This window comes from Octodon degus, unplaced genomic scaffold (genome assembly GCF_000260255.1).
Source record: "Octodon degus isolate 3935 unplaced genomic scaffold, OctDeg1.0 scaffold00053, whole genome shotgun sequence".
NCBI classification, from domain to species: domain Eukaryota; kingdom Metazoa; phylum Chordata; class Mammalia; order Rodentia; family Octodontidae; genus Octodon; species Octodon degus.
The window spans coordinates 12,945,838-12,971,892 of NW_004524629.1; the positions used below are offsets into that span (position 1 = coordinate 12,945,838).

Consider the following 26,055-nt stretch of genomic DNA (forward strand, 5'->3'; position numbering starts at 1 on the left):
ATGGGAGAAGGGGACTTCCCCACAGAGAATCACTCTCTGAGATTATGATCTCAGGTTCTAGGTATCTTATGCAAGACAAAACTCTCAACTGCCCAGACCCTGGCTTCCTAGGGGTTTGACACTAGGCCATTCATTATGGCCAGGGGCTGAATTGATCTGTCTCTCTGCTCCTCACTGCAGTGCTCTAATTTCTGTTGCTGCTGCTGAGGCTGCTCCTGGCTCTTCTTCCTGTGGCCTGGCTTCCCTGCGCCGCCTCCTGTCTGCGAGCCCCAGCTGGCCGCACACTCACGGCAGGCTGGAGGTAGTGGGTGCACCAGCTAGCATAGTACTCCACTTGCCCTTTAAAAATTCTTTAGACATTTGATAGCATTTACTTAGGGGATAGTCTCCTTTGTTTAAATGGTAATAATAACAACAAAATTTTATCATTGTGAGCATTTTTAAGTGTAAAGTTTTTTCAGCTTGTCAAACTGAAACTATACTTCTTAAACAAAAACTTCCCCTTCCCTTCCCTTGCCAACTTTCCCTTTACTGTGCCTGTGAGTGGCTACCACATATTACAGAATTTACTTCCTTTTCAAAGCTAAATACCATTCTCTTCCATATACATTTGCTTCATCCATTCATCTGCAGTTGAACACTTGCATTATTGCCACCTTTTGGCTACTATGAGTAATTCTGCTGTGAGTATACAAATATCTTTTTAAGATCTGAATTTTTCTGGCATACGTACACACCCTGATGTGCTGTTGGATCACATGGTAGTCTTATTTTCAGGTTTTTTTAGGCACTGCAGTACCGTTTGCTATAGTAGCAAAAGCATTTTACGTTCCCACCGTCAGCACAAGTGCTGACACCTGCTGTCTCCTACTTTTGTGATAGGCACCATCCCGATGAAGTGAAACGGTCCCTCACTCTGATCAGTCTTTGCAGCCTCCTAATAATTAGGGATGTTGCATGTATCTTCAGATGCTTGTTGGCAAGTGATGCCTTTTTAATTAATAAATGTGTCCTATCATGAACATAAGTAATCTATTCTATGCAATTCTCCAAATCTAACGAGCTCTTGGAAGACAGGGTTAGGCACTTAGGAAAGTCATCAACCTGTTCCCTGCAGACAGCCCTGCACCACACAGCATTCAGTTGCTGGCTCTGTCTTCTTGTCCTGCAGGCTGTCTTCACTCCAGATGAATGAATAAAGAAGGTGCTGCTGGAGTGACACTGGGCAGTAGACACAGAGGTGTCTCTGGAGACAGCACAGATTCCAGTTCTCACAGTCAGACTCCCTCCTTGCTGGGGTGGATGCTTTGGAAGGGAGGACACTTGTAGCTCACCTGGTTTTCCACTACAGCTTAGACTATGGTAACCCCTAGGCAGCAGTGCAGCCAGCAGGCCTTTCCTCTGTCCCTGTCTGTGTGTGTGTGATGTTGGACTCACTAGGAGAGGACTGAAATGACTCAGTGGATCACTTGTCCATGGGGGACAGCAATCATAGATCCCTCAGCACCCTCAGAAACACTGTGAGCCTTTTTGTAGTTCCCCACTCCTGGCCCAGTTACTCCCCACTGCAAAGCCAGGAGGGGCTGGGCCTGCAGAGAAGCCTCCTCTCATGAGGACAGGCTGTGCTGTGTTTGGTAGTTTCCTCAGAGTCACACAGACAGGAGGCTATGGCCACTCATGTGTACCATTTGTACCATTTGTCCCCCACATAGTGGCCTCAAAAATGTTGACAGTTTGTCTGACACACCTGTCCTTTTCTGATGAAGGAGAAGAGGAAGTTATATCTTTGTCTGTAAAAAGCTTTCATTGATTCCGCCCTGAAGAGCTTATCTGATGGCCCCCTACCCAATCCACCTGCTCCACCCCACTCATTCTGCCGAAGTCCACACTCCACTCCAGAAATAAATTGAATGGCCTCAACTCTTCCAGGTAAGCAAGGTTAGAGTGACGGGGGCTGCGGAGGCAGAATGTGCCCCCCACAAGTGAAGCAGTCCCACCTTTGCAAAACCACCAAGGGAGACCTCCTTCTGGAGCTTTCCTACCTTCCCAGAGTCTCGATGCACTGCCTTCATTGGTTCACCTCTTCTTTTGTCTTCAGAGCCAGCTAGCTACACAGCATCTGACCGCTTTCCTGCTCACATTTCTTCCTCTCACCAACTCCAGGAAAGTTCCTTCAACTTTAAGATCCAGGGCATTAAGTTGTGTCTACATGGTTAGTTTGGAGCTCCCCCTCCCTAGGTCTATGCCCTTGTCACATGGGCCTCAGCCTTTGGCTGTGTCAGGAAACATGCCTGTCCCCAAGTTGTGAGGTCCGGATAGAGGCATCTGTGGGGGCCAATGTTCTGCCAGGACACAAAAAAAGTTGTTCAGAGGCCTGCCACACAACTGACTTGTTAGTGTTACGTTGCTTTTGTGGTGATTATACTTGTCCTTTTTAATATTTGTAGTTCTTGTTATTTCCTTTTTCATTCTTTCTCACACATATAGAGTCTTTAATTTTGTATTTGTATCTCATTGGTATCTAATTCTGTATTTGTAATTTTTGTGTTCTTTTTCTTAAGGAGGACTCCCCAAATTGTGTACGCTTCAGACTCCACCACCATTGTAGAGGGGCACCTCTACTGGCTGGCTGACTACCGGAGCACACAGCAAAATATCTCAGCACTACTGGCTGGGGGTGAGCTTCGGGCTGGGGTGAGTCAGAGACATACAGAACTGGAGACCACGTGAATCTCCAAGGGGCCCTCCTTGTGCCCATGACCCTGAAGAGGGGCCCCCTGGGCAAGGTGCAGTGTAGACAGGTGGTCAGGGTACTCGGGATGCAGGCGAGGTTGGCTGCCTGGACAGGGACAGGGGAGAGCAGGGCAGAAGAGGATGAGGAAAGAGCCGGTCTTGAACTGTGATCCACTCATGGAGTACCACACTTCTCTGTGGGCTCCCCCCTGCAGTTGTTTCTCCCTTGTTTATGATAATGCTACGGCTTCTCAGCTTTCAGCTTGTCTTTTGCTGCCTTAAGCAATGTGCCCATTGGCTTGGTTTCTCTTGAGCCCTAGGTTACTGCCCTCTTATCTCTTAGTGAAGTTCCCTACTCCCAGTGCCTGTGCCTTTGGAGGGCTAAGGCCAGGCCCTTGCTTGACTTGTTTGAATTTCCATTCCACTCCTTCACTCTTTCTAATCTGCAACACCCCACCCTCATTCTCTTAATTTTCTTGTTGCTTTATTTTTGAGAAAAGGTTTCACCATGTAGTCCAGGCTGGCCTTGAAGTCATGGCAATCCTCCTGCCTCAGCCGCTTCAGTTCTGGGATTATGGAAGTGCATCATCACACGTGGTTCCCTTATTTTTCTTTCTCTTTGCTTCTCAAATGATATTCCACCTCTCTCTGAGCAGGGCTTCCTTCTTACTGATTCTTTCTTTTGTAGTATTTAATTTCTCCTGCACCAGTAGACATTTTTCTTTCCTCTGTCATCCATCTCTGTTAAATTTGCCAACTCAATGGATAGCATCATGTACCCTCTATCGAATGTCTTATTTTTTCTTGCATTAAAGATCATCATTTCCCAGATCAACAGATTCCTGGCCTGCTGACACAGGTCATGTGCAGCAATGCTCACCTTTGTTCTCCTCTGATGTCTAAATATTTGACTCCAAAGGCCACCAGTTGGCCACTCGCTTCTGCCCTCCAGCGCACAAGGCCTTTCTCTGGTGCCTCCTTGCTCCCCAACTCATTCCTTCAGTAAGAATATGCCCTACTGTGAGCTTTGTCTAGTTGTAGTCATGCTCTGTCCTGTGTCTCGGACCATCATCTGTACATTCACAGAGAGTGTGCTGCCTCTCACGGCTTTGTCTCCATGGACTAGGCGCCTCCAGGCCTGTGGGGCTGAAGCAGAGCTCAGTCTGATCCAGGTCCCAAAATGGCACCCTGGTTCTTCTCTTTGTACCAAGGCAGTGCCTGGCAAGAGGGCCTGCATTGATCTCCTCAAAACCAATCCCTCTTCATGGGTCCCAGCCTACATAGGGGACTCACCTACCCTAGACCTCTAACCTGCTTCTGCACTCTTCCCTTCATCCAGCTTTCAGCCTCACATTCTCTTGAGCCTGTTGGACTCTTCCTACCATCCTCCCACATTCTTCCCTTGCTTCTTACTCCCAGAGCTCCTAGCTCCTTCTATAGCAGAAAATCAACCCACGGCTTCTTTAGAAGTCCTCTCCACTATCATCTCGGGAAGTATCATTCTCCTTTCTTTTTTCTCCCAAAATGCAAATGTGTCTTCTCTGAAGGGTTTTCTCCTGTGGTAGAGCCCTGTGGGAAGGCTTGTGTGAGAGTGGCTTCTTTGGGGTTTCTCACCAACCCTCCTTCTTCTTCACTTCTCACCCTGTCAGACCTGGGTATGGCAATGTCCCTTGTAACAGACCACTCTCCTCTTCCTCTCCAAGCCAACAGCCACAGCACATTCTTCCAGAATCTTCCATTTTACTGTGTAAACACAGTATTAGGGGAGTGGAGCAACTTAGTTCCCTCAAGCATGGGAGATAGGACTTCCCTTTTGATAATGAAAACAAGAAACTAACCCATTAACCTCCAACCCCAGGGAGCAGAAGATGTTCTCTGACTTCCCGTAGAATCTTGGATCATATGGTAACTTTATGTTTAACATTTTAAGTAACTGAAAAATTATTTTTCTATGTGGTAGTGCCATTTTACATCCCTACCAGCTATGTATGAGGGAGGGCTCAAGGTTCCCACATCATTGCCAGGACTTGTTTTCTGTCTTTTTTTATTGTAGTCATTTATATGTGTATTTCTTTGTGGTTTTAATCTCTAATTCTCTAATAATTATTCCTGAGTGTATTTTCATATTTTATTTGTTTTCATCACTTCTTTGGTGGATTGCCTATTTAAATACTTACTGCATTTTTAAGCTGGTTTATTTGTATTTTTATTATTGAATTCTAATTTTTTTATATTCTAGTACAAGTAGCCCCTTACTTGATATATAATTTTATAAATATTTTGTCTATGATTTATCTTTTCACTTTTTAATAATATATATTCTATATATATATATATATATATATATATATATATATTCTTTCTGAGACAGAGTTTCACTATACAGATCAGGCTGGCCTTGAACTCACTTTGTAGTCCAGGCTGGCCTTGATCTTGCAGTGATTCTCCTGCCTTGGCCTCCTGAATGCTAAGATTACAGGAGTTTGCCACCCGGTTTGGCTTGGATATATCATTCTTTGCTGTTAGGATTTTGACCATCCCAGCTACTCAAGAGGTTAAAGCCAAAAGAGTACATTCAAGGCCAGTCTCAGCAACTTAGTGAGACCTTGTTTCAAAATAAAAGACTACAGGGCCAGCGAGATAGCTCAGCAAACTAAGCACCTGCTTAGGCAAGCACAGGGACCAGGTTTAGATCCCTGGCAACACATGTCGCACTGGCCCCACCCCCAGGAGTGCTAGCTGGCCAATGAGTCCTGGAGTGGTGGTGCATGCCTTTAATCTCAGTGCTGGGGAGGCTGAAAACAGGAGGATCACTATGAGTCCAAGCTCCGTAGTGAGACCCTGTACCAAGGACATAATTTTTGTTTTAATTAAAAAAGAAATAAAAGACTACAAAGGGCTGGGCTTGTAGCTCAGTGGTAGAGTGCTCTTGGACTCCAACCCTAGTAAACTTTTTTCCTCAAAAGTATGTCTCCATATATGCATTTTCTTTGTTGTTTTTTATGTCTAGTTCTGAGATTTATTGTGATAAATGTGTGAAGTTCAAATTTAGATTGGATATTTTTCTCTGAATAAAAGATGAATTGTTCTAATACCAACTATTGAATACTTATTTTCATTGATACATGATGACTCACTGTATATTGAATTTCTACATACATTCTCTTGTTATTGAGAATTTAAATTTTTATTTCAATTTTTTTCCCAGCAAAGACCACTTTAAATATGGTAGATTCACACTGAATGTATGACCTGGCAGGATGATTCCACTCCATCCTGTCACTATGTTTTTACACTAGCTGATTTAGTTGTTTGTGCCTACTTCTTTTCCCAATGAAGGCCTGGGTTTTCTGATTTCCTAAAGAATTACATCAGGTTAAAAATTAATTTAGGGGAAACTGGACATTCTTAAAGTCTAAATTTGCAGAGTCTCTTTCCATGTCTGTCCTTAAGAGTTTTGTTTTGTCTCCTCTTAGGCTTTTCTTTTATTAATAGTAAGTATTTGGTTTTCTTCTTTTCTCATGCTCCTGTTATGCTCAGATTATAGCATGGTTATTTCTTGATAGCATAACTGGAGCCTACTGACTTTTATGTTGTATACTGGAATGTATTTTCAGGTGATTTTCTTAGAGCGTCTAAGCAGTATCAATTTTACCTGCTTTATAAGAGTGATACATTTTGTTTGTCTTGTGTTTTATTGCACCAGACATCTCCCTGACTGATCATTAACTCTAGTATAACTGTTATAATTTATATCTAGATGTCTCCACTGCCACAGGTGGGGCTCTCAGGAGGTAATTGGACAGAGCAGGAGTGGTATTCATTGGTGTGGATTGGCTGGTGAGTTTATGGCCAAATGTGACCTTGGAAGGTGAGGCCTAGTTGGAAGAGGTGGGTCCCTGGAGGTGTGGCCTAGTGGGATATATATCCCGGCCTCCTTGACCCCTGTCTCACTTCCTGACTGCCATGACATGAACTGTGTCTCCCCTGTCATTTCCCTCTGCCATGCTGACCTAACTGGGAGCCAGCCAGCTATGGACTGAAACCTATACAAACTAAGAGCTTTACTAAGACTTCCTCCTTTAAATTGTGAGCGTTGGGTATTGCACTTCAGTGATAATAAAGTAACAAAGACAGACTTTGGTACCAGGAAAAGTGGGGCTATTGCTAAGTGACCACACGGTTCAGAATTATTTGGAACTAGCTGGCCGGAGGAGTTTAAAAAGGTTTCAGATGCTGGCTGGAGAAGCAGCTTTAGAATGATAGAAGATGAGCTTGATTGGAGGGTCTGGTCAGAGTTCAAAAGACCAGCATGTCAGCAGAAATGTAGCCAGTAAAAGCCAGGCTCAGGAGGGTTCAGTTGGGAACAAGGACTGCATTGGCTGTTGGACCTCAAGCCATGTGTGTTAGTTATGCTTTGGCAAAAAAATTTATCTATATTTTGTTCCTGTCCTGAGACTTCACAAGAGACTGAGATTAAGGGCAGAGATCTAATTAATCTGGCAGAGGAAATTTCAAGACAGCCAAACATTCAGCTGTGGTATTACCAGGGGCTTTTAGCCAGCTTTACATTGAAAATAAAGAGCAAGTGGTCCAACAGAATGATTTGAAATGTTTCAAGGTTGGCCAGAAAGAAAACTCCAGGAAAGTTGGGACCTATGAAGATGGAGCAGAGGAGAGAGCTTGGTTGCAGAAAATATTAACATTAAAACGAAACCAAGTACTTTGGAACTGGACCATAAAAAGAATGCTTGAGAGAATGGGAGAAACCCAGAAGACCCCACCTTGCACAGACTCCAAGGTGGAAAAATGAAAGACTTCACTTTCAAAAGAGAAGCCCAGCCTGCCACACTCCAGAATGGTGGCAGCTTAGGGAAAGTGAATCAATTCTCTGTGATTCGGTTCACGATGCTCAGCCAGCCAGGCACGCAGAGGCCTCTGCAACCACCAGCAAGGTACAAATGAGCTCAGGTACTGGTCCTGCTGGTGCTGGCAGATTTTGGTATCAGCTTCTTGGTGCTGGTTTTATATGCATGCAGAATGCAAGAATGGTAGAGATAAGAATACTTCCACCCAGATTTTGAGAGCAGGCCTGGCAGGCCAGACAGTGTGCCCCTGCGAGGGCAGTGTGTGATTGCTGTGAATGTGAAGCCAAAAGAGCAGTGGAGATCAGAAAAGGATGGAGAATCCAGGAATAGGGATGATCAGAGGAAAACCACAAAGAGCCAGCAAATCTGGCCCAAAAGAAGAGCCATGAATGCTGCAACCACTGGTGGTAATGAAGGGACAGAGCCACGCAAGCTCCTGTTTGGCCACTGACTGCCCCAGATGTTGGACCCGGCATTATAGAGATTAATATTCCTTGCTGGATTTTGGTCTTGCTCTGGTCCTATTCCTTTTTAATCCCCAATTTTCTTCTTTTGGAGTGATAATGCTTGCCATGTCCTTCTGAATGTAGGCAGTATCTAACTTTCTTTTGATTTTAGAGGAGCACACAGTTAAGAGGTTGCCTTAAATCTCAGAGACTTGGGACTTAGACTTCAGCAGTGCTGAAACTGTTAAGACTTTTGCAGCTCTTACAAAAGGCTACATGTACTTTGCATAAAGATACACATATGAGCCTCTTGGGGGCCATGGGTGGAATGTTCTAGTTTATATCTAGATGTCCCTACTGCCTGGCTCATGTGCTCTTAAGTGGGTTTGGGAAGATGATGGGATCATGTGGCTGTGATAGGCGTCAGTGTGAACTGGTCCACTGATGAGTTTGTAGCTCATATGATTTGGGAAGTGGAACCTGATGGGTATAGCTTAGAAGGGCGTGTCTCCCTCATTCCTCCCTTGATCCTGGTCTCTGTTCCCAAATGCCATGTCATAAGCAGGGCTCCTCTGCCATTCTGCCCTGTCCTGGAGCCAGCTGACTATGGACTGAAACCTCTACAAAAGTGAGCTGAGCTGGCCATGGTGGTGCACAGCTGTAATCCCAGCACTCTGGAGGCTGAGGTGGGAGAGTCACTGTAAATTCAAGGCTAGCCTGAACTACATAGCAAGACCCTGTCAATAAAAAATGAAATCAAGCCAAAATATACCTTGCCTCCTGTTGTTGTCAGGTATTGTGTCCCAGGGATAAGAATGTAACTAAAGCACTGACCTTTTCTTTTCCTTCTGAAAATGTATCTAGTGTTTCTGCACAACAGATTTGCTGTCATGCTGGAAAGAACTATTCCACTCCTGACTTAAACATCCTGTTATTGCTGTTGTTTCAAGACAGAGCCTTGTTATGCAGTTCAGGCTGGCCTTGAACTCACCACATGGCCCAGGCTCTGCTAGGCAGACACTGGATCATCCAGCTCTCCAAAGCAGTCACCCCGAAGAGAAACAGAAAATGTCGCCAATAGAAACACTTATTATAACGCAAGTGCCACAGACTATCGAATCAGCAGCACATGGGGAACAGCCCAGGAAAGCCGTAGGTCATTTAGACCTATGGTCTCCTGCTCACATCGGCTGTTTTGGAGAGTGGAAGGTGTGGAATGCCAAAGCTTCCCTGAAACTGGTCAAAGCCCAGGAGCTGCCCATCAGAACATTTAACTTTCCTGACTGAAAGGGAAGACCAGCAGCCTTCAGTGAGCATGACACAATGCCTCTGGCACGAGCAGCAGTCAATTTCTTTGGTCCCTTCTTTTGTAAACAGAACTTAGATGGCAAGGAAAAAACTGAGGACCTTAAGGAACCATTTCTTGGGCAGAAACAGAGAACTCTATCCAAGCCATAAAATGCAGAGAGCTGTGTTCCAGGTGGATCGCATAGGAAAAATTTGCAGGGATATACCGCTGTAGCACAAGTGCCTGCCTCGCAAGCACAAGGTCTTGAATTCAGTTCCTGGTAATCCCTCCCCAACCCATTGCTGCCAAAAGAATGGGAGAGAGAGAGAGAGAGAGAGAGAGAGAGAGAGAGAGAGAGAGAGAACGAGAGAACACAGGTCTTGGGTTCCAACTCTGGCTCCCTGTCCTCAATTCAAATCAACGTCACTACATCACCCACAGAGAGTGCAGTGGATGTGTGTGCTCAGCACAGCCTAATAGTGCCAAGCCCATCACAAAGAAGCCTAAATTCATTGGTTTATGTATTCATTTAGGGTTGACCCTTCCTGAGAACATAATTTTTTCTTTGGTATTCAGTATTGGTATTCCAGTATTCTTTATGCTGGATTTTACAATTTTTGCCAAGCCCCTTACAGAAGAAATATTTCCCTTTCATTGAGTACAAGAGGGCATCATTTTCACCCTCATCTGGCAGGATTTCACTGATTACAAAGCAGGATGTGGAGCAGGTGCTGCCTGTAGAGGAAAGCCCAGCTGTACATGGTTAGAAGTAGACAGCTAGCTGGTCTTAGGAAGTTCACATGAAATCAGAGGCGGTACATACCAAGAGCTTTGCACTGTCATTTTCCTGCCCAAGGGCACCATTCCAACAGGAAAACCGATGTGAGAGGCACAGGAGAGGGACATGGTGGTGTATCCCCACTTTACTTCAGATCTCCTTCTAACAAAGTTCAGAGCTTCTGCTCCTATTATCTCTTGTCATATAACAACTTTCCCCTCAGTCTGCTATATAAACCAAGTACCACTTTATTTCCCAACGTTATTTCTTTGTTGATAGGATGCACTGGAGAGCTCTCTGCTCCAGTTGATCTTGGCTGAGGCTCAAGTCATCTGGAGGCTGGATCTGGCCAGGAAGTCTGTCAGGCCTTGCTCATGTGGCTCCCTCAGGCACCCGGAGTGAGCTTGGTGGAGCCAATTAAGAGGTGGGCAGCCGGGCCTCTCCCATCTGACTGCGGGGTGCTCCACCTTCACCAGGCCTTTCTGCACAGACTTCCTGTGGTGGTCTCTATGAGGGTAGCTGGGTGGTTTGTTTTTGTTTTTGTTTTTTTGGTTCTTCAAAAGGCAGAAGAAGAAGCTACCAGGCTTCCTATGACTTAGGCCTAATACTATGTTTATTGATCCAAGCAAGTTACAGACCATCCCAGATTCTCCATGGGTAGGGAGTGTACCTGGGTAGCTGTGGTTCCTGAGGGAGAGGTTGCTGTTGTGGAGAATAACTGCCACTGGTTCTCTATGTGACGAGTCACAATCTGCTTATTTAGTAATAATGGAGGCATAAGATATAAAGTACTATGGAGCAAGATCTCAGCACTAATTCTAATACTTCTTCATTAAGGAACTGGGGAAAGCATTTATCAGATGTGGTTTAAGTAAATGTCTTTCCTCTGGCCCTTCAGTGACGCTTCCTCTGTTTCATTGGTTTACAGCAAAGGTTGAATTTCTACTTTGATTCATGTCGTCCTAGTGTAATGATCATTTCCCTTCTGGGGAAGCTCCATCTCACCACTTTTAATCACTTAAATGCCATAATTTATGTGCAGAGTCTTTGCCAAATGTCTCCCTCCCAGATGCTATTATCCTCAACGGCTTCTAAATGATGTCAAGATCCTAAGGAAGAGTGTTCTCTGGCATACACAAACTTTATTTGTAGTTGAAATACTACAAATAAACACTACAAATACAACCCTGCAAATAAAATTTCTCTGACTGATGCTTTTTGACTTTGGAATACTGAATCTTGTGAGCAATTAGAAGGTTTTAGGAGGCCCTGGATTGTTGCTCAATCAGTAACTTCCAAGGTATGTAGCATCTGAAAATCGACCCATAAATAATAGATTTTAGACTTCCCGGCCTCCAGATTTCTTTCTTTTTTTATGGTACAAAGTATACTATATTTTATTTCTTTAAGAGAATAAAAAATAGTAAAAAAAATTAGAAATGATACAGAACTTCACATAACAGGAATTCAACAATGTTTATTAGATTGCATATTGTTATCTTCAAAGTAGTTGTTCAGATTACTAGATATAAGCATACAAAATTGGTCCAAAAAGTTATAAAAATTAAAAAGGAGAGAGAGAGAGAAATGTTTTAGCATTAATTGTTCCTTGGAAGAAACCAGCAGAAATCAGCGATACAATTATCCAAGCTATTCTATGTATACACATATATTTCCTTTTTTCCTTCTTTGTTTTCTCCTTCCCCTCATCCCAGTTGTTCCTTCCCTTTGAACAGCTTCTTTCCCTTTTACAGTATCTACTATATCTTTCAGATTTTATTTACTCTTTCAAGTTCTTATACTAGCAAAACAATGCAATGTTTACACATGTGAGCCTGATTTACTTCACTTATGAGTATGGTCTCTAGTTGCATCCATTTACCTATAAAAGTCTCGAGTTCGTCTTTTTTATAGCTGAGTAATACTCCATTGTATAAAAGTATTACATCTTCTTTGTTTGTTCCTCAGTGGATGGGCATTTGTGTTGTTTCCAAGATTTAGTTAGCTATGACAAATTGTGCTGCTACAAACATAGGTATGCATGTATTGCTGTGGTATGCTGTTTTTAGTTCTTCTGAAAAAATACATAGGAGAAAAACAGCTGGGTTACATGAGACTGCTAATCCTAGTTCTCTGTGGAATCTCCACACTGATTTCCATAGCTGTTGTACCAGTCTACAATCCTACCAACAGTGGAGAAGCATTTCTTTTTCCACAGTACCTCCAGCATTTGCTATTTTTTGACTTCTTGATGATAGCCATTCTTTCTGGGGTGAGATGGAATCTCAGAGTTGTTTTAATTTGCACTTTTTGAATGACCAATGATGTTGCACATTTTTTCCCATATACTTGTTTGCCATCTACATGTTTTCATCTCCAGCCTCCAGAGCTATAAGAAACGTATTTCTGTTCTTTATAAAGCTGCTTAGCTTATGGTAGTTTGTCACTGCAGCCAAAATTGATGAAGCTGATGAGTTACTATTTGCAAAGGACTCAGGACACTGAGTTTCAATCTGTTGGTAACCATTTTGTTATCTGCCCTATCTCTTGATTTCTAATACAAAATCTGCCTGCAAAATATAAGTCCTAAAATATTAGAATATCCCAGCCATGCACTTAATCCATTTTTCTCAGAGTTTGTGAATAGAAACATTCAATATACTTATCTGTAACTACCAACATATTTAGTATTTCTGCTATCTTTAAAAATCTTTTTAATATTTTAGCTGACACATATTATTTGTACATATTTATAGGGCATGGTACAATAATTAAATACACACAATGTGTAATGATGAAAATCAGAGTAATTAGCATTTGCATCTCCTCAGACATTCCTCATTGACAAACTCTGGACTCTTCTAGTTATTTTGCAATATAAATTGCTTGAGACTATAATTACCCTACTGCTATGCAGAGCACTAGAGCTGTTTCTAGCTGGCTATACTCATAACTGTTATCAAACTTCTCTTGCCCCTCCCCACTTGCATTTCTAATCTCTAGAGACCATTATTCTACTCCTTTTTCCTATGAGGTTTTTTTTTCAACTTCCACAAATAAGTGTGCAGTTTTTGTCTTTCTGTGGCTGGTTTATTTCATTTAACATAATGTCACCCAGTTTCATCTATGCTGCTGAAAATGACAGTGTTTTATTCTTTTTATGTGTATATCTGAGCACATATCTTTTATGTGTATAGTACTGTGTATATCTGTCATGGTTTTGTCAGTCATTCATCAATGGACACTTTGGTTGATTTCATGTCCCTGCTTTTGCGAATAGTGCTGGGATAGGCGTGGAGTATAGGTTATCTCTTTGGCATACTGGTTCCATTTCTTTTGGATGTTTATCTACTAGGAGGATTCCTAGGTCATCTGGTACTTTTCTTTTTACTTTTTGGAAGCATGCCCATATTATTTTTGCTAGCAGCTGTAGTAATGTACATTCTCACCAAAGTATATGCCTTTCTTTTTTTGTAAATCTTCTCCCACATGTTGTATTGTATCTTTTTTTTATAAAAGCCATTCTAATTTGGTTGAGCTAATGTCCCACTGTAGTTTTGATTCCCATTTCCTTGGGGATTAGTGATATTGAGTATTTTCTCATATATTTGTCAGCCATTTGTATATCTTCTATTGAGAAATGTCTATTTATATGATTTGCCTATTTTTATATTTTTTGTTGTTTGAATTCCTTAAATATTCTGGATATTAATCTCTCTCTCTCTCTCTCTCTCTCTCTCTCTCTCTCTCTCTTTCTCTCTCTCTCTCTCTCTTTGTAGTACCAGGGATTGAACTCAGGACCCTGCACTTGCTAGGCAAGTGCTTATCCTACTGAGCTATCTCCCCAGGCCATTATTCTCTTGTCAGATGAATAGTTTACATATATTTTATCCCATTCTGCAGACTGGCTCTTCACTTTAATCATTTCCTTTACTGTGTATAATCCACTTGATATAATCCATTCACCTATTTTCACTTTTCTTGCTTGGGCTTTTGGGGTCTGAGACAAAAAATCTTTGTCCATAGCAGAATCATAAACATTTGGCCAGTGTTTTCTTCTATATTTCTATCATCCTTTCTGTTTCTCATTTATGTCCTCCTTGCATTTTATTTTATTTTTGTATTTTTAGGGAAGGGTCTACAGGGTGTTCAGGGTCTCACTACTAGAGATCAGACTCATAGTGATCCACCTGTTTACAGCCTCCCAAAAGCTGGGATTGCAGGTGCGCGCCATCATGCCCAGTCTCAATTGCTGGCTCAGTGCACCCCGGGGATGAGGCCAGCACTGCATGAACCCTCAACCCCTGCGTCTGCTTGCAGGTGCTTTAATCCACTAAGCTATTTGGCTGGCCCTTGCATTTTATTTTATCTACTCATTAAGTAGGTCAACTTTAACAAGTATACCTTATTAATCAAAACTGGAGTAATGTCCTACCTTTTTCCTTCATCTACAATATAGAAAGGTGGTTCCCATAGTGTAGGGGTTATCACATTCGCCTCACACAATATAGAATTAGGAAAACTTTTACTGTAATCACCCATCGCTTGACTTATGCATAATTGCATAGTTCATTTTGTTTAAATTTTTTAACTCCCAAGACTTTGTTTTTGCTGGTTTGTACAGATGTTGTTTAAATTTTAAAATTATTTTTCATTCATTTCTAAAATCTACTTGGTCAATTGTATGGCCTTTCTTCTACATCTTCAACTTCTCCTTATTCACACACATTCTGCATTTAATGATTCAGAGTCTGCACATCTAATTTTGCTGTTAATTGATTTTTGCTGACTTCTACTCCCCATGGTGTTTTGCTGGCCTTTCAATTCATGATTTGTGAGCGCTTGCTCCTGTATGTTTAAAATGACATGTGCAATTATTTGTACCCAGGCAGAAAGTAGGAAGTGAGTTCCTTCAAAGGGCAGGATTTGCAGCTGTCTCTTTGGGTGTCTGGCAGAATTACTAACCTACGAGTACTTTAAATTGCATATTTTAAAAAATGTAGTTAGTACAGAGTCTACATGGTCTCACTACGTAGATTGAACTCATAGCGATTCTCCTGTTTTCAGCCTCCCAAGCACTGGGATTACAGGCGTGCACCACCACTCCCAGTCTCAGTTGCCATCTCAGTGCACCCCATGGGTGGGGCCGGCATGGTACACCGAGGATTGAACCCTGGCTGCTGCGCTCTGCCTAAGTAGGCACTTTAGTCCACTAAGCTATCTGGCTGGCTAAGAGTACTTTAAATCAAATCTTGCTTGAAGTTTTTGTAAGCACTGTCCTATGATTTGAAAAATCAAGGGAACTTAATCAGTTCAAATTTCTAGAGCCAAGTTCAGAGGCAGATTGATTTCCTATTCACTTTTCTTTTCTTTCTTTCTTTCTTTTTTTTTTTTTTTTTTTTTTTTTGTGGTGCCGGGGACCAAACTCAGGACCTTGTGCTTCCCAGAACCACTGAGATATCTCCCCAGCCTATTCTATTCACTTTTTTAGGTGACACTATCAGGTATCATCTGTATCATCTATGCACTGAAATTTGTCTGCAGAAATTTTACCAAATTTTATTTTGGCTCCAGAGATTCAACATCATCTGTGGTGTAGTTGCTCTAGACAGACTTTCAGGCGGTACAGCCAACAGGTCAGTCCTACATTTCTGCTTGCTAATCTTCATGACTATCCAAGTAGAATTCAAGTCACATTCCTGAGATGAAGTTGCCTAGGGAGGACATCTGGACTGTAGCTCTACTGAGGGCCACAAGCTGCACCAGGACAGATCTACTGACTCCCAGCATCATGATCCTGGCTCTGCTCTATCTCTCTATCTGCTCCGTTATTCAGTTGGATTCCTTCTGTCTGCTCAAGGTTTCTACCCCTCTCCCTCTGGGAACAAGGGTACCACCATAACTGAAGGGCTCTCCTCCTTGGATCTTCCCAGTCCAAGAAGTCATCTTGAATAGTAGCCAGTTCCAGGAGCTGTTCTCTGATTGGGACTGGGCCCAGCTCATGGCCTTCTAGCCTCTGTCTACCTATGCATTGCCTCCATGATGCAAGTTAGGTAGCCTCCTCTTTTTTCATCCCATTTTTTTCCTTCCTCAAAAGCTTTCTCTCTTTCATGTTCTTGTTCATGTGTTCTAATTCAGGAAACTATGGTTATCATTGTTACATCTTTCTTGATAACAGCTCAAATCCCCACTCACATTTTTCTAATTTGGGGGTCCAGAATTGAGCTCAGATGACAGCCAAGCTCAGCAAGAACAGAATGTTCCTCTCACAATCTCCCTACATCCCTATCCAACCCTTTAATTCTCCATGATTTTTATTTTCGCTTCTGATCTAAGAATTCCAGAAGCCAACCTGGAGGTAAGACGTGAAGAAAGTCGAAGCCATGCCAATCCTGTACACTACCAAGAAGCAGATTCTGTCTCTGGGACACTTACCATCAACGTAGATGAGGAAGATGGGAGTCTTCAAGTCTGCCGTGTATGTGGGGACAAAGCCAATGGCTATCACTTCAATGTCCTGACATGTGAAGGATGCAAGGGCTTTTTCAGGTAGAGTTACCTGCCACCACTGACACACTGATTCCCTCCTAAGCAGAAGCTTCTGTCAACTCCCTGGGTATTCCAAGGGCCTCAGTGTTATCTGTCTCCCAGGTCCAGACTGGACTAGTGGTCCACCAAGTCCTCCTCATTAGCCCCAAGTGAAACACTTGTATCTCAGGGAAATCTTTCATTGTCAAATCTTCCTGGGCTTATCCAGGAAAGATTGCCTTCTATTGTGAAGGAAGGATCCTCCATGTATTCTTGAATAAAAAATCAGTAAGAGTAAAAGATTTGAAAATCTAAAGTGAAAATGTTCAAGTCAGTGTTACAGAGCAGTAGTTAAGTAAAGAATAGCATAAAAGAAATAAAACATAAAGCAAGCTGACCTAAAAACAAACAGGGGGATTCAAAAATTAAAGAGTAGAATGCTCCAAAATATTGCAAAGTGGGACTAGACAGAAGGATCTTATTGTTCAGTTGCAGAAACAGAAAGACAAAGCTAGCTCAGCAAGGTAGCCTCAGCCTAGAAAGAAGGGGAGGAGAGGCAGGAGTGACTGGGCATGCAGTGCCCAATCAAAGGCCATGCTTGGGGCTTCTGCACATTCCTAGCATACCAACTTTGTGGTCCTTTGCAGAGGTCCTCCTGGGAGCTGGACATTCCAAATGAAAGTGAACCCTAACCCAAGGTGCCACCCTACAATCTGAAAGATGGGTTGCTGGTCTGAGAGTCAGAAATGGAGGATTCAGATGTTGGCCTCAAGGATTCATAGGAAGGCTTCCCAGCCTGGCTAAGCCCAGGAGGTACTCCAGTGGCCTTTGTGTTAAGAGAGTTCAGTGTCACCAGCGTGAAGAAATCCCAACTTTAGGCAAGTTAGGGCCAAGCCTGAGCCATTGTCAGGTCCTCTGGGATTAACTCTGTCTATCGTAGGTCCAATAAATGTCTGTCACATGGGCTATCATAGGGGTGAGATCTGACACAGTCAGACTGTGTATGCCACAGAAAGTCACAGAATCACTGGCTCAAACTGGCTCAACCACAAGTAAAGTATGCCACAGTTCATAGCAAGAAATCTGAAGGCTTTCATGTTGCTGAGTCCTGCAGCTCAGGTCTTTGCCTTTTCCTCTTCCGCCATCCTACTAGAGAGCTCTCTTGGAGCCCAGGTCTTAGGTAATAACCATGATGTTTAGCCGAGCAACAAAACAGCTCATCTCTTCTTCCTCCAAGAGCAAGATAGTTGTCCTAGAGGAGCCCTTCACATCACATGGGCTACAGATGGCCCTAGCGAATGCTGTTAGCAGCAGCCACTACATTACCAAGCTGGCCTAGGCTCTGGGGCTACATGGGAGCAGGAGCACATCTGAACCACACCTAGATTCTTATAGTAAAGAGGGTGTCTGAAGTGTCATCTAAGCAGCACTGCCCAAGGTATGGGGCTCCTTGCTCTCTCCTTCCCACTCAGTGCTACTTCTGGGAGGAGGGAGGCAACATAGTGTAGCGGGAAGGAGCATAGGTTCAGTGTCTTTCAGACCTGGACTCATATTTCATCTCATTATTGGAAGACAGGTATATATCTGCTCAAAGCCTCAGCCTCAGGCATCTATGCCAGGCAAATGAGGATAAATTTTAATTTTAAAGAGTAAACTCTCAAAGCTCTGAAAAATATCTAGCTTAGAATTCACATAGCATGTCTCTAACAAATGTGGCCCCATTTCCCCCTTCTAATCTTAGTACACTTTGGAATAGTATGAGGGGTCTCTTACACAGACCAGCAGGAGAGGCGTGAGGGGGGAGTGTGGCCCCTGTGAAAAGATGTTCCCTAAGATGCCCACTTGGTGGGGAGCTCAGGCCTGGGAATTCAAACCTGTGGGTCACCAGGAGCATGGTGTGGCCTCCAGTCCAGCCCTCAAAGCCAGCTAGCAGCCTCCCTGGCTAATGGTTCCAAGCCAGCTTCATTTTCCAGGCTGTTTCATTCCCTCCAGAAGTGAAGGGAATCCAAGCTAGGGCTGCATGGGCAGGGGCTTTGGTGGGAAGTTTGTGATGCCTGGGCTGTGGGGAGAGGGTGCTTGTGTCAGTCTCCCAAAGGTATTCCCCCCACTGCCTGCCAGCTTCAGGCACTGTCTGTGGAGCAATGCCTGCCGCTCGTCTCTCATAGGCCTCTGAGCTTCATTGTCTCCTGGAGCTGTACCAAGAACCAACTCTTCAATGGGAGACCACCGTCTAGTGAAGTAGGAAAGCTTCCCCATACCTTGCAGTTTTCTCCCACTCCCTAGGCCCCCCTATCTAGAGTGACAGCTGCTCAAGGGAGGGGGGTGCTTTCCTTTCCTATGTTCTGGGGGATCAGATTCCAGCTCCTAGAAGGCATTCAGGGCTGGACTGGGGCTCAGCCGTGCACATGGTAACCCACAACTTTCAGCTAGGAGGGCTTCTCTACAAGGAACACCATTCAGTAACGAGTGTGGAGAGGAGGGGCAGGTGCTTGGGAAAGAGGCTGGGGCCTGGAGGGTGGCTCCCTTGTTCCAGAGAGGCACCATGTGCCAACAAACATCCCTGCCTGGGCAGCCCTTGCTTGGATTCCCTTCATTTCCACAGCTGGAAGGAATGAAACAGCCTGGAAAATGAGGAAGCTGGCTTGGAAACATGGCATCTGTCAGGGAGGCTGCTAGCTGGCCTCGAGGGCTGGACTGGAGGCTGGGCCATGCTCCCGGAGACCCCCTTGGTGACCTCCTCCCCTGCCCCTGCTCTTCCACCTGAGTGAAGGATTGTATGGACAAGACCACCCCTACACTTTTCCTAGACCTGGCGCCCTTCAAGGGCAAAGCCGTAGCCTCTGCCACAAAGCCCGTGCCTGAGTTCCTCATCCGCTGCTGAGTGGCTGTGAGAGAGCGGTGCTGTGGCCAGAGCCCCTGACCTAGAACCTGGCCCTGAAACCTGCCTTCCGCTTCCTCCCCTCCCAGGCGGGCCATGAAACGCAACGTGCGGCTGAGGTGCCCCTTCCGCAAGGGCGTGTGCGAGATCACGCAGAAGACCCGGCGCCAGTGCCAGGCCTGCCGTCTGCGCAAGTGCCTGGAGAGCGGCATGAAGAAGGAGAGTGAGCGGAGGGCGCTGTCTGGAGGGGTGGGCGGCGCCGGTCCTCTCAGCTGCCCCTCACCATTGCTGAGGCTCTCATCTCACTGTCCCCTGGTGGTGCCGCCTAACCAGGGAGGGCGACCTCGAGTGCGTGTGCGTGCGTGCGCGTGTGTGTGTTGGGGGACGTGTGTGGCGACCGTGCCCCGCAATGTCCCACAGTGATCATGTCTGAAGCGGCTCTGGAGCAGAGACGGGCCTTGATCAAGAAGAGGAAGCGAGAACGGGTGGAGACGCAGCTGCCCGGAGCGCAGGGGCTGACCGAGGAGCAGCAGCAGATGATCAGGGAGCTGATGGAAGCTCAGATAAAAACCTTTGACACCACCTTCTCCCATTTCAAGGACTTCCGGGTACGACCCCCCCCCCGGGGGGGGGGCTTTTCACTGCGTGGGCCTCCAGCAGGAGCCCTCACTATACCTTGGGAACTTGTGCAAAACGCAAATCCCCACCCCTCTCCTCATTAGAAACTGAGGTGGCACAAGACACCTGGTGATTCCAGTGCAGGCTCAGGTTAGAGGATCTCGGTCCTGTCCAGCAGCCCCAGCATTCACTGTGAAGTGGAGAGAAAGCCAAGATATTCTGGTCTTTCTGCTGGGTTTTAGGCCTTTATAGGACAGCGTCAGGGCTTGGGGGTGGGGCATGGCCTTTGTGGACAAGTGTTCCTTCAACGATGAGTTCTGCTCCTAATGGGTTTCCTTCCAGGATGTGCGCAGGTATCTCAGGTGACCTGCCCACCTCAGAGACCTGGATTAGAACAGAGAAGCCTTGGCTCTGTTCTTTGCCTCTGCACCTCCTTGCCCTCTCTCTGTCTTCTGAGCCAAACAGCAAGGAGCTTGGGGACAAATGGGAGGAGGACGCCACTGTCTCCACTCTAACTATGCAGAGATTGTGTGACCATTACTTCATGGGTCTAGAAAACACCACTTGATAGATGATGGCCAGACGGAAGAAATAAGCACTGTGTGTGCACACGTGTGTGGGAGTAAATGCCTAGGACTGTGCATCTTCTTAGCTGCAGGTGGCCATCTGGGCTCTGTGTGAAAGTGCTTGCTATCTGTCCTCTCTCTGCCCTCGTCCTGCATTGCAGCTGCCAGAGGTGTTTAGCAGTGGGCATGAGATGCCACAGTTTCTACAGACCCCATTGGAAGAGACGTGGAACCAGATCAAGGACGATCTGTGCACTGTGAAAATTTCTCTGCAACTTCGGGGGGAAGATGGCAGTATCTGGAACTACAAACCCCCAGATAACAGTGATGGGAAAGAGATCATTTCCCTGCTGCCCCACCTGGCTGACCTGTCAACCTACATGTTCAAAGGCATCATCAATTTTGCCAAAGACATCTCCCACTTCAGGTAGGACATGGGGCTGGGCAGATAGATATGGAAAGGAAAGTGAACAACCAATTGTGTTCAAAGGATCTGGGCAAATCTTTTTAACCTTCCTCTCTTGCTGTCTCTCAGAGCACCAGTGCCCTAGCTGCATGGCTCATTAGCTTTGAGGCTGTGGACCTATCATAATCCACTGTGCCTCAGGTCCCCATCTGGAGGTAGGAACTAATCACACCAATTATATGGGACTGTCATATGAAATAAAGCACTCAGCACATGGTGAACATTCAGATAGTAGTTCCCTTCCTGATTTCCCCCGTATGGAAATAACAAGTCAACAGTTTCAGAGCAAAGGGTGAGTTGGAAGGAAAAAGAAGGAAGTGCACACAGAAGATAGGAAGGAAAGGAATAGATGCTGGGCCCTCAGTTATCTGTAGGCAGGAGAATACTGAGTGGGCCATGGGAAGGATGAGTGGGCTTGAGAGGTCCAAAGGACCAGGTCTCCCAGACCTGGGCGTGAGAGTAAGAACCAAGACAGCTGGGGTCGATGGGAGACCTGAGACTGCTCTGGTCTAGTGGCAGCCACAGTGCTATCAGTGTAGTCTGTGAGCCCGGAGGTGGTGCTGGGGTTTTTGCCCTTGGGTTGGCCTCCTTGCCTCGCTGATCTTGATCAAGAGGGGCTGAATCACACATGCTACAAGTGCAAATTTCATTGGCAAGCAGAGGGCAGCTTATATTCCAAGAGCCCCTGGTTTTCCTATGCCCTTCTTGGTGACATTCAGGACTAACTTAATAGGGCAGAGTAGCAACAGGCTGAGGTTCAAATTGTGGTGAGTCAGGTCAAGGAACAGGAAGAGAAGTCTGCCTACTGGTGTGGACATGGGTGGCATCTGTTGATCTACCAGTGAACACCACAATGTGAGGTCTCACTGACTCTGGGTAACACTGTCACTTTCTCTCACAGGTAGAAAAATTAAGATTGACTAAGAGTAAGGAAAGCTTTCAGGTGATCAGTGGAAGAGGGCAGATTTGGAAGTACAAATTTGGAAATAAGGGACCTGAATGCCAAGATGGGTAGGTATTGACAGTCTCTGATGGTAGGAAGAGGAGAAGACCATTATGGGATTCACCAGCTGGATTATGATGAGGAGAGATTGGAGGAAACCAGGAAACAACTGCAGTCCTCAGGGCAAGCCCCCCATCTTACCTCTGTCCTGATCATCTTTGGGTGCTTCTGTGGGATCTGTCATCCCCTCACTGTGATTACTGCCAGGGACTTGCCCATCGAGGACCAGATCTCCCTACTAAAGGGGGCCACCTTTGAGATATGCCTACTGAGATGCAACACAATGTTCAACACAGAGACTGGGATCTGGGAGTGTGGTCGGCTGGCCTACTGCTTCAAAGACCCTGAAGGTGCCCAAGGGATACCTGATGGAGGGAGGGAAACACAACAGCTGTATGTGAAAGGAGCCATGCCAGGATATGCCTGGGAGTGCAAGGGAGGAAGATTGGGCGATGGAACAAAAGACCTTGGTGATAAATACTGGCCCTAAGGTCAACTTCCTGGGATCCTGTCCTCACATCCAATACCTACCCACAGGTGGCTTCCAGAAACTTCTTCTGGATCCTGTCATGAAGTTCCACTACATGCTGAAAAAGCTGCAGTTGCATAAGGAGGAGTATGTGCTGATGCAGGCTGTCTCCCTCTTCTCCCCAGGTGATGGCCTCCCCCAGGCTAATGACATCTCTGCTTGGTCTGCAGAGGTAGCAGCTCTCTCCTATCTTCCCCAGGGAAGATTTCAGTCAATAGCCTTGCTCCCTACTTACTATACAGCCAGGGTAGAATGCTAGCTGGGTTTTCCTGGAGTCAGTGGGGTGATTTGGAGTCGTAGGGTTCCCTCCCTGTCCTTCTTGAATGACTACTTTAAAATATGGTTGGTCAGAAATTCCCCTCTTGGGGGACACTGAGCTTGTCCTTGTCCCTCCTTGCCCTCACTGGAATCTGACCCTCTCCTGCCCTGCTCTACCCCAGACCGCCCAGGTGTGGTTCAGCGTGCAGTGGTGGAACAGCTGCAGGAGCGATTCGCCACCACCCTGAAGGCCTACATTGAGTGTGTCCGGTCCCAGCCTGCTCACCGGTAAGCACGACAGGGAGGTGATGTGTGAGGGTGTGATGTCCTTCTTGTGGCCCTGCCTGGCCTCCGGTCTGCCCTCCAGGTTCTACCCACACTGGCCTCTCTGGAATTGTTGTAACTGGGACAGATCATGATGTCAGAACTTTGTTCTGTGAGCTAAATGGAGGATTCCTGGTCAGGCAGCCTGAGTGCTAGCCAGGTCTCAGGAAAACCTGTGGGCCTCTAAGGCTGTGTGCCATTGAGGGAACCCTTGTCTGTTGCCAGTGCCTTCCAAACACCTGTTGGCCAGGGCCAGGAAGAGACAGATACTCTGCTTATTCTCTTTCAGGATCCTTTTGCAACGGCTGTCCATAATTGCAATGATGGTAGTGATAGCAGAGACACCAATAGTGGTGGGAATCATAGCTCTGTAATCACTACCTTATTGGGAGGTGCCAACTCTGGTGCTTAGTTTGTGTGTCTGATCTCTTTAGTTCTCCACAAAAGGGGTGGATACTGATGCCACTGTGCATGGATGGCTCAGAGCAGTTTCCCAGTGTTCCCCAGCCAGAGGGGCAGTGGTTGGTAGTGGACCCAGCCAGGCTACACTCAAAGCTCAAGCTCTTGACTACTTTTTACTAGTTTCTCAGGAAGAATACCAAGTGGTAGTAGGAAATTCTTTTTTCCTTGTTTTGGTTATGGCTCAAAACAGGAAGGCTGCTTGCTAGACAGGGGCTTTTCTAGCCTAATTTCGGGACCCTGTGACCTAGTGGGTAGTCTGATGCCCATGGGCCAATGGACAAGGGCAAATTTGGATGATAGTGAGCTGTAGATATCATAGTGTGAACTTGAAACTTAAATCCTCCCTTGGCCTGTACTTTTCAGTTCAGCATCCTGCGATGCTGTGGGGGGCCATGCTTTTATTTGCTTAGTCCTCCCCTGTGTGGAGTCAGGAAGTGTGGAGGCGCCAGATTTCTTGTCCTTAAGGGAGAAACAACAGCACATGGTATGTCCAGACTCTAGATCCAGGAAAAAATTCCATCTTATAAACTCCAACTTTCTTAGTTCAGTCCTGGCTGTTGGTATTAACCAAGACAGGGTGACTCCAAGCACTCCCAAATTAACCCATGCACTTTGTAACTGCAAGATATGGAATACCTATGTAGGTCTGCTGATGCAGAAACTTGAGTCCTATGGACAGGTGAGGGCAGGGAGACTACAGCTCTCCCACTTCAAATGCCTCTTGAGCACAGCACCCTCTACTTGGCTGACCTGAGATACCCTGAGGTTAAATTTGGGCACCCTTAGGACAGTGTGAGGGCTGCATGCTAGGAGCAAGTGGGTTGCACCCCAGCCTCTCCTCTGGTGCCTACAGGTTCCTGTTCCTGAAGATCATGGCTGCACTCACTGAGCTGCGCAGCATCACTGCCCAGCACACCCAGCGGCTACTGCGCATCCAAGACTCTCATCCCTTTGTCACCACGCCTCTCATGCGGGAACTGATGAGCAGCATGGATGACTGAATGGTGGGCCTTCGGTGGAGCCTTGATGGTGCCTTGTGATAGATACAGCTAGACCCAGAGCTCTCTGAGATGCGACTTCTGAGGCTGGCTGGATGGTGCTGATAGCCAACAAAGTCTGGGACCACAGCAGGGTGGCATTCCTTAGGTACCCCACCCTCAAGTTATCTGTAGAGAGGGAGGCCATGGATCCTGCATGAACAGTGCTCTGACCTTCAGGTCAGACCCACCAGAGAAGCAAGGATGTGTCTCTCTTAGACAAGACCCTGTGGCCTGAGAACCAATCCTGAAATCCCACTAAAATGCCCTGGTGGGAAAGGAGTAATTCAACTCAGCCCTGACAGTGCCTTTGCCATACCTGTATTCATTATCTGGAGTCTCTTCCTTGCTACCTCTAATAGTCCTGCCTCCCACTTCTCACCCACTGGGCCGCCCTCATCCTTCCTGCTGAGTTGCTGTTGGGGGTGGGTTTCCAGGCCTGTGCTCATTAGCAAGTGCACTGTCATCTGTGGCAATCTTCTAGAGAAGCCAGGAGGCATACACTATCAGAAGTTTGTGTTGACCTCATTCTGGGTCTTTGCATCCACTCAAGCATGTTACTAAGTCCGAGCATGCTGTGGGATATACACTGTTGACTCAGATGTGGACCATGATCTCAGAGCTTACTGTTAAGAAAACAATCATGGAACACAACACAGATCAAAGGGGCATATGGCATATGACATGCACCCAGGTAACATCTGTTTGGATGCTGATTGCACCAGAGGGATCTGTGGGTACTTAGGGCTGAAAGGAGGGTTCTGAGGACCTGTTTCTGGGAGGCAGCGGTGGGAACTGTATGGCTATGGCTTGGGGTGGGCAGTTCTGCTCCCCACCTGACTGGGTCCTGGCTTTGACCCTGAGGCAGAAACACTGAGGTGCTCAGTGCCATGATTGTGGTGACTGTTGTTGGTTAATAAATACGTCAGCAGAATCACTATGTGCTGTATTCCCATATGCATACCTGCTAAAGCATGTGAAAGTGTTTGCTTTGTTCATGATTGTGACTGAACATATTCTGCATTCTCACAAGTTATACTCTAGGCTTAGCAAATATGTCCCTGGGTATGTTGAATTCAAGCAAGATGACTTAACTAATGAACCGTTTTTGGCTTTCTTTTCTGGAGAAGGAAGAAATGTGTGTGTTGGGGGAGGGGGAGGAAATAGAAATAAAAAACAGCACATAATACTTTTTACCACTTATTTTATTATTGCTGTTTATCTTTCTGTAGAATGCTGGTGTCAGAACATAACAATGAATTATTTAATTTGG

The 26,055-nt window shown here is 45.6% G+C and overlaps 1 protein-coding gene across 1 annotated transcript; it reads left to right on the forward strand.

Annotated features, from left to right (window-relative positions):
- Positions 1 to 668: 668 nt before the first annotated feature.
- On the forward strand, positions 669 to 25,876 carry Nr1i2 (nuclear receptor subfamily 1 group I member 2). The gene is made up of 10 exons (XM_023717618.1): positions 669 to 683; positions 2,609 to 2,694; positions 16,450 to 16,662; positions 19,609 to 19,742; positions 19,940 to 20,127; positions 20,865 to 21,130; positions 22,380 to 22,522; positions 22,710 to 22,826; positions 23,142 to 23,247; positions 24,599 to 25,876. Exons 1-10 carry the CDS (start codon positions 669 to 671, stop codon positions 24,744 to 24,746), a joined length of 1,416 nt encoding a protein of 471 aa, XP_023573386.1. The 3' UTR covers positions 24,747 to 25,876.
- The last annotated feature ends 179 nt before the right edge of the window (positions 25,877 to 26,055 follow it).

What these genes read in the sequence shown, in the direction of transcription:
- Nr1i2 (XM_023717618.1), top strand. An exon ending in GAGCGGCATGAAGAAGGAGA is followed by an intron (nt 19,743 to 19,939) that starts GTGAGCGGAGGG and finishes AATGTCCCACAG; the next exon opens with TGATCATGTCTGAAGCGGCT. An exon ending in CTGCTTCAAAGACCCTGAAG is followed by an intron (nt 22,523 to 22,709) that starts GTGCCCAAGGGA and finishes ACCTACCCACAG; the next exon opens with GTGGCTTCCAGAAACTTCTT.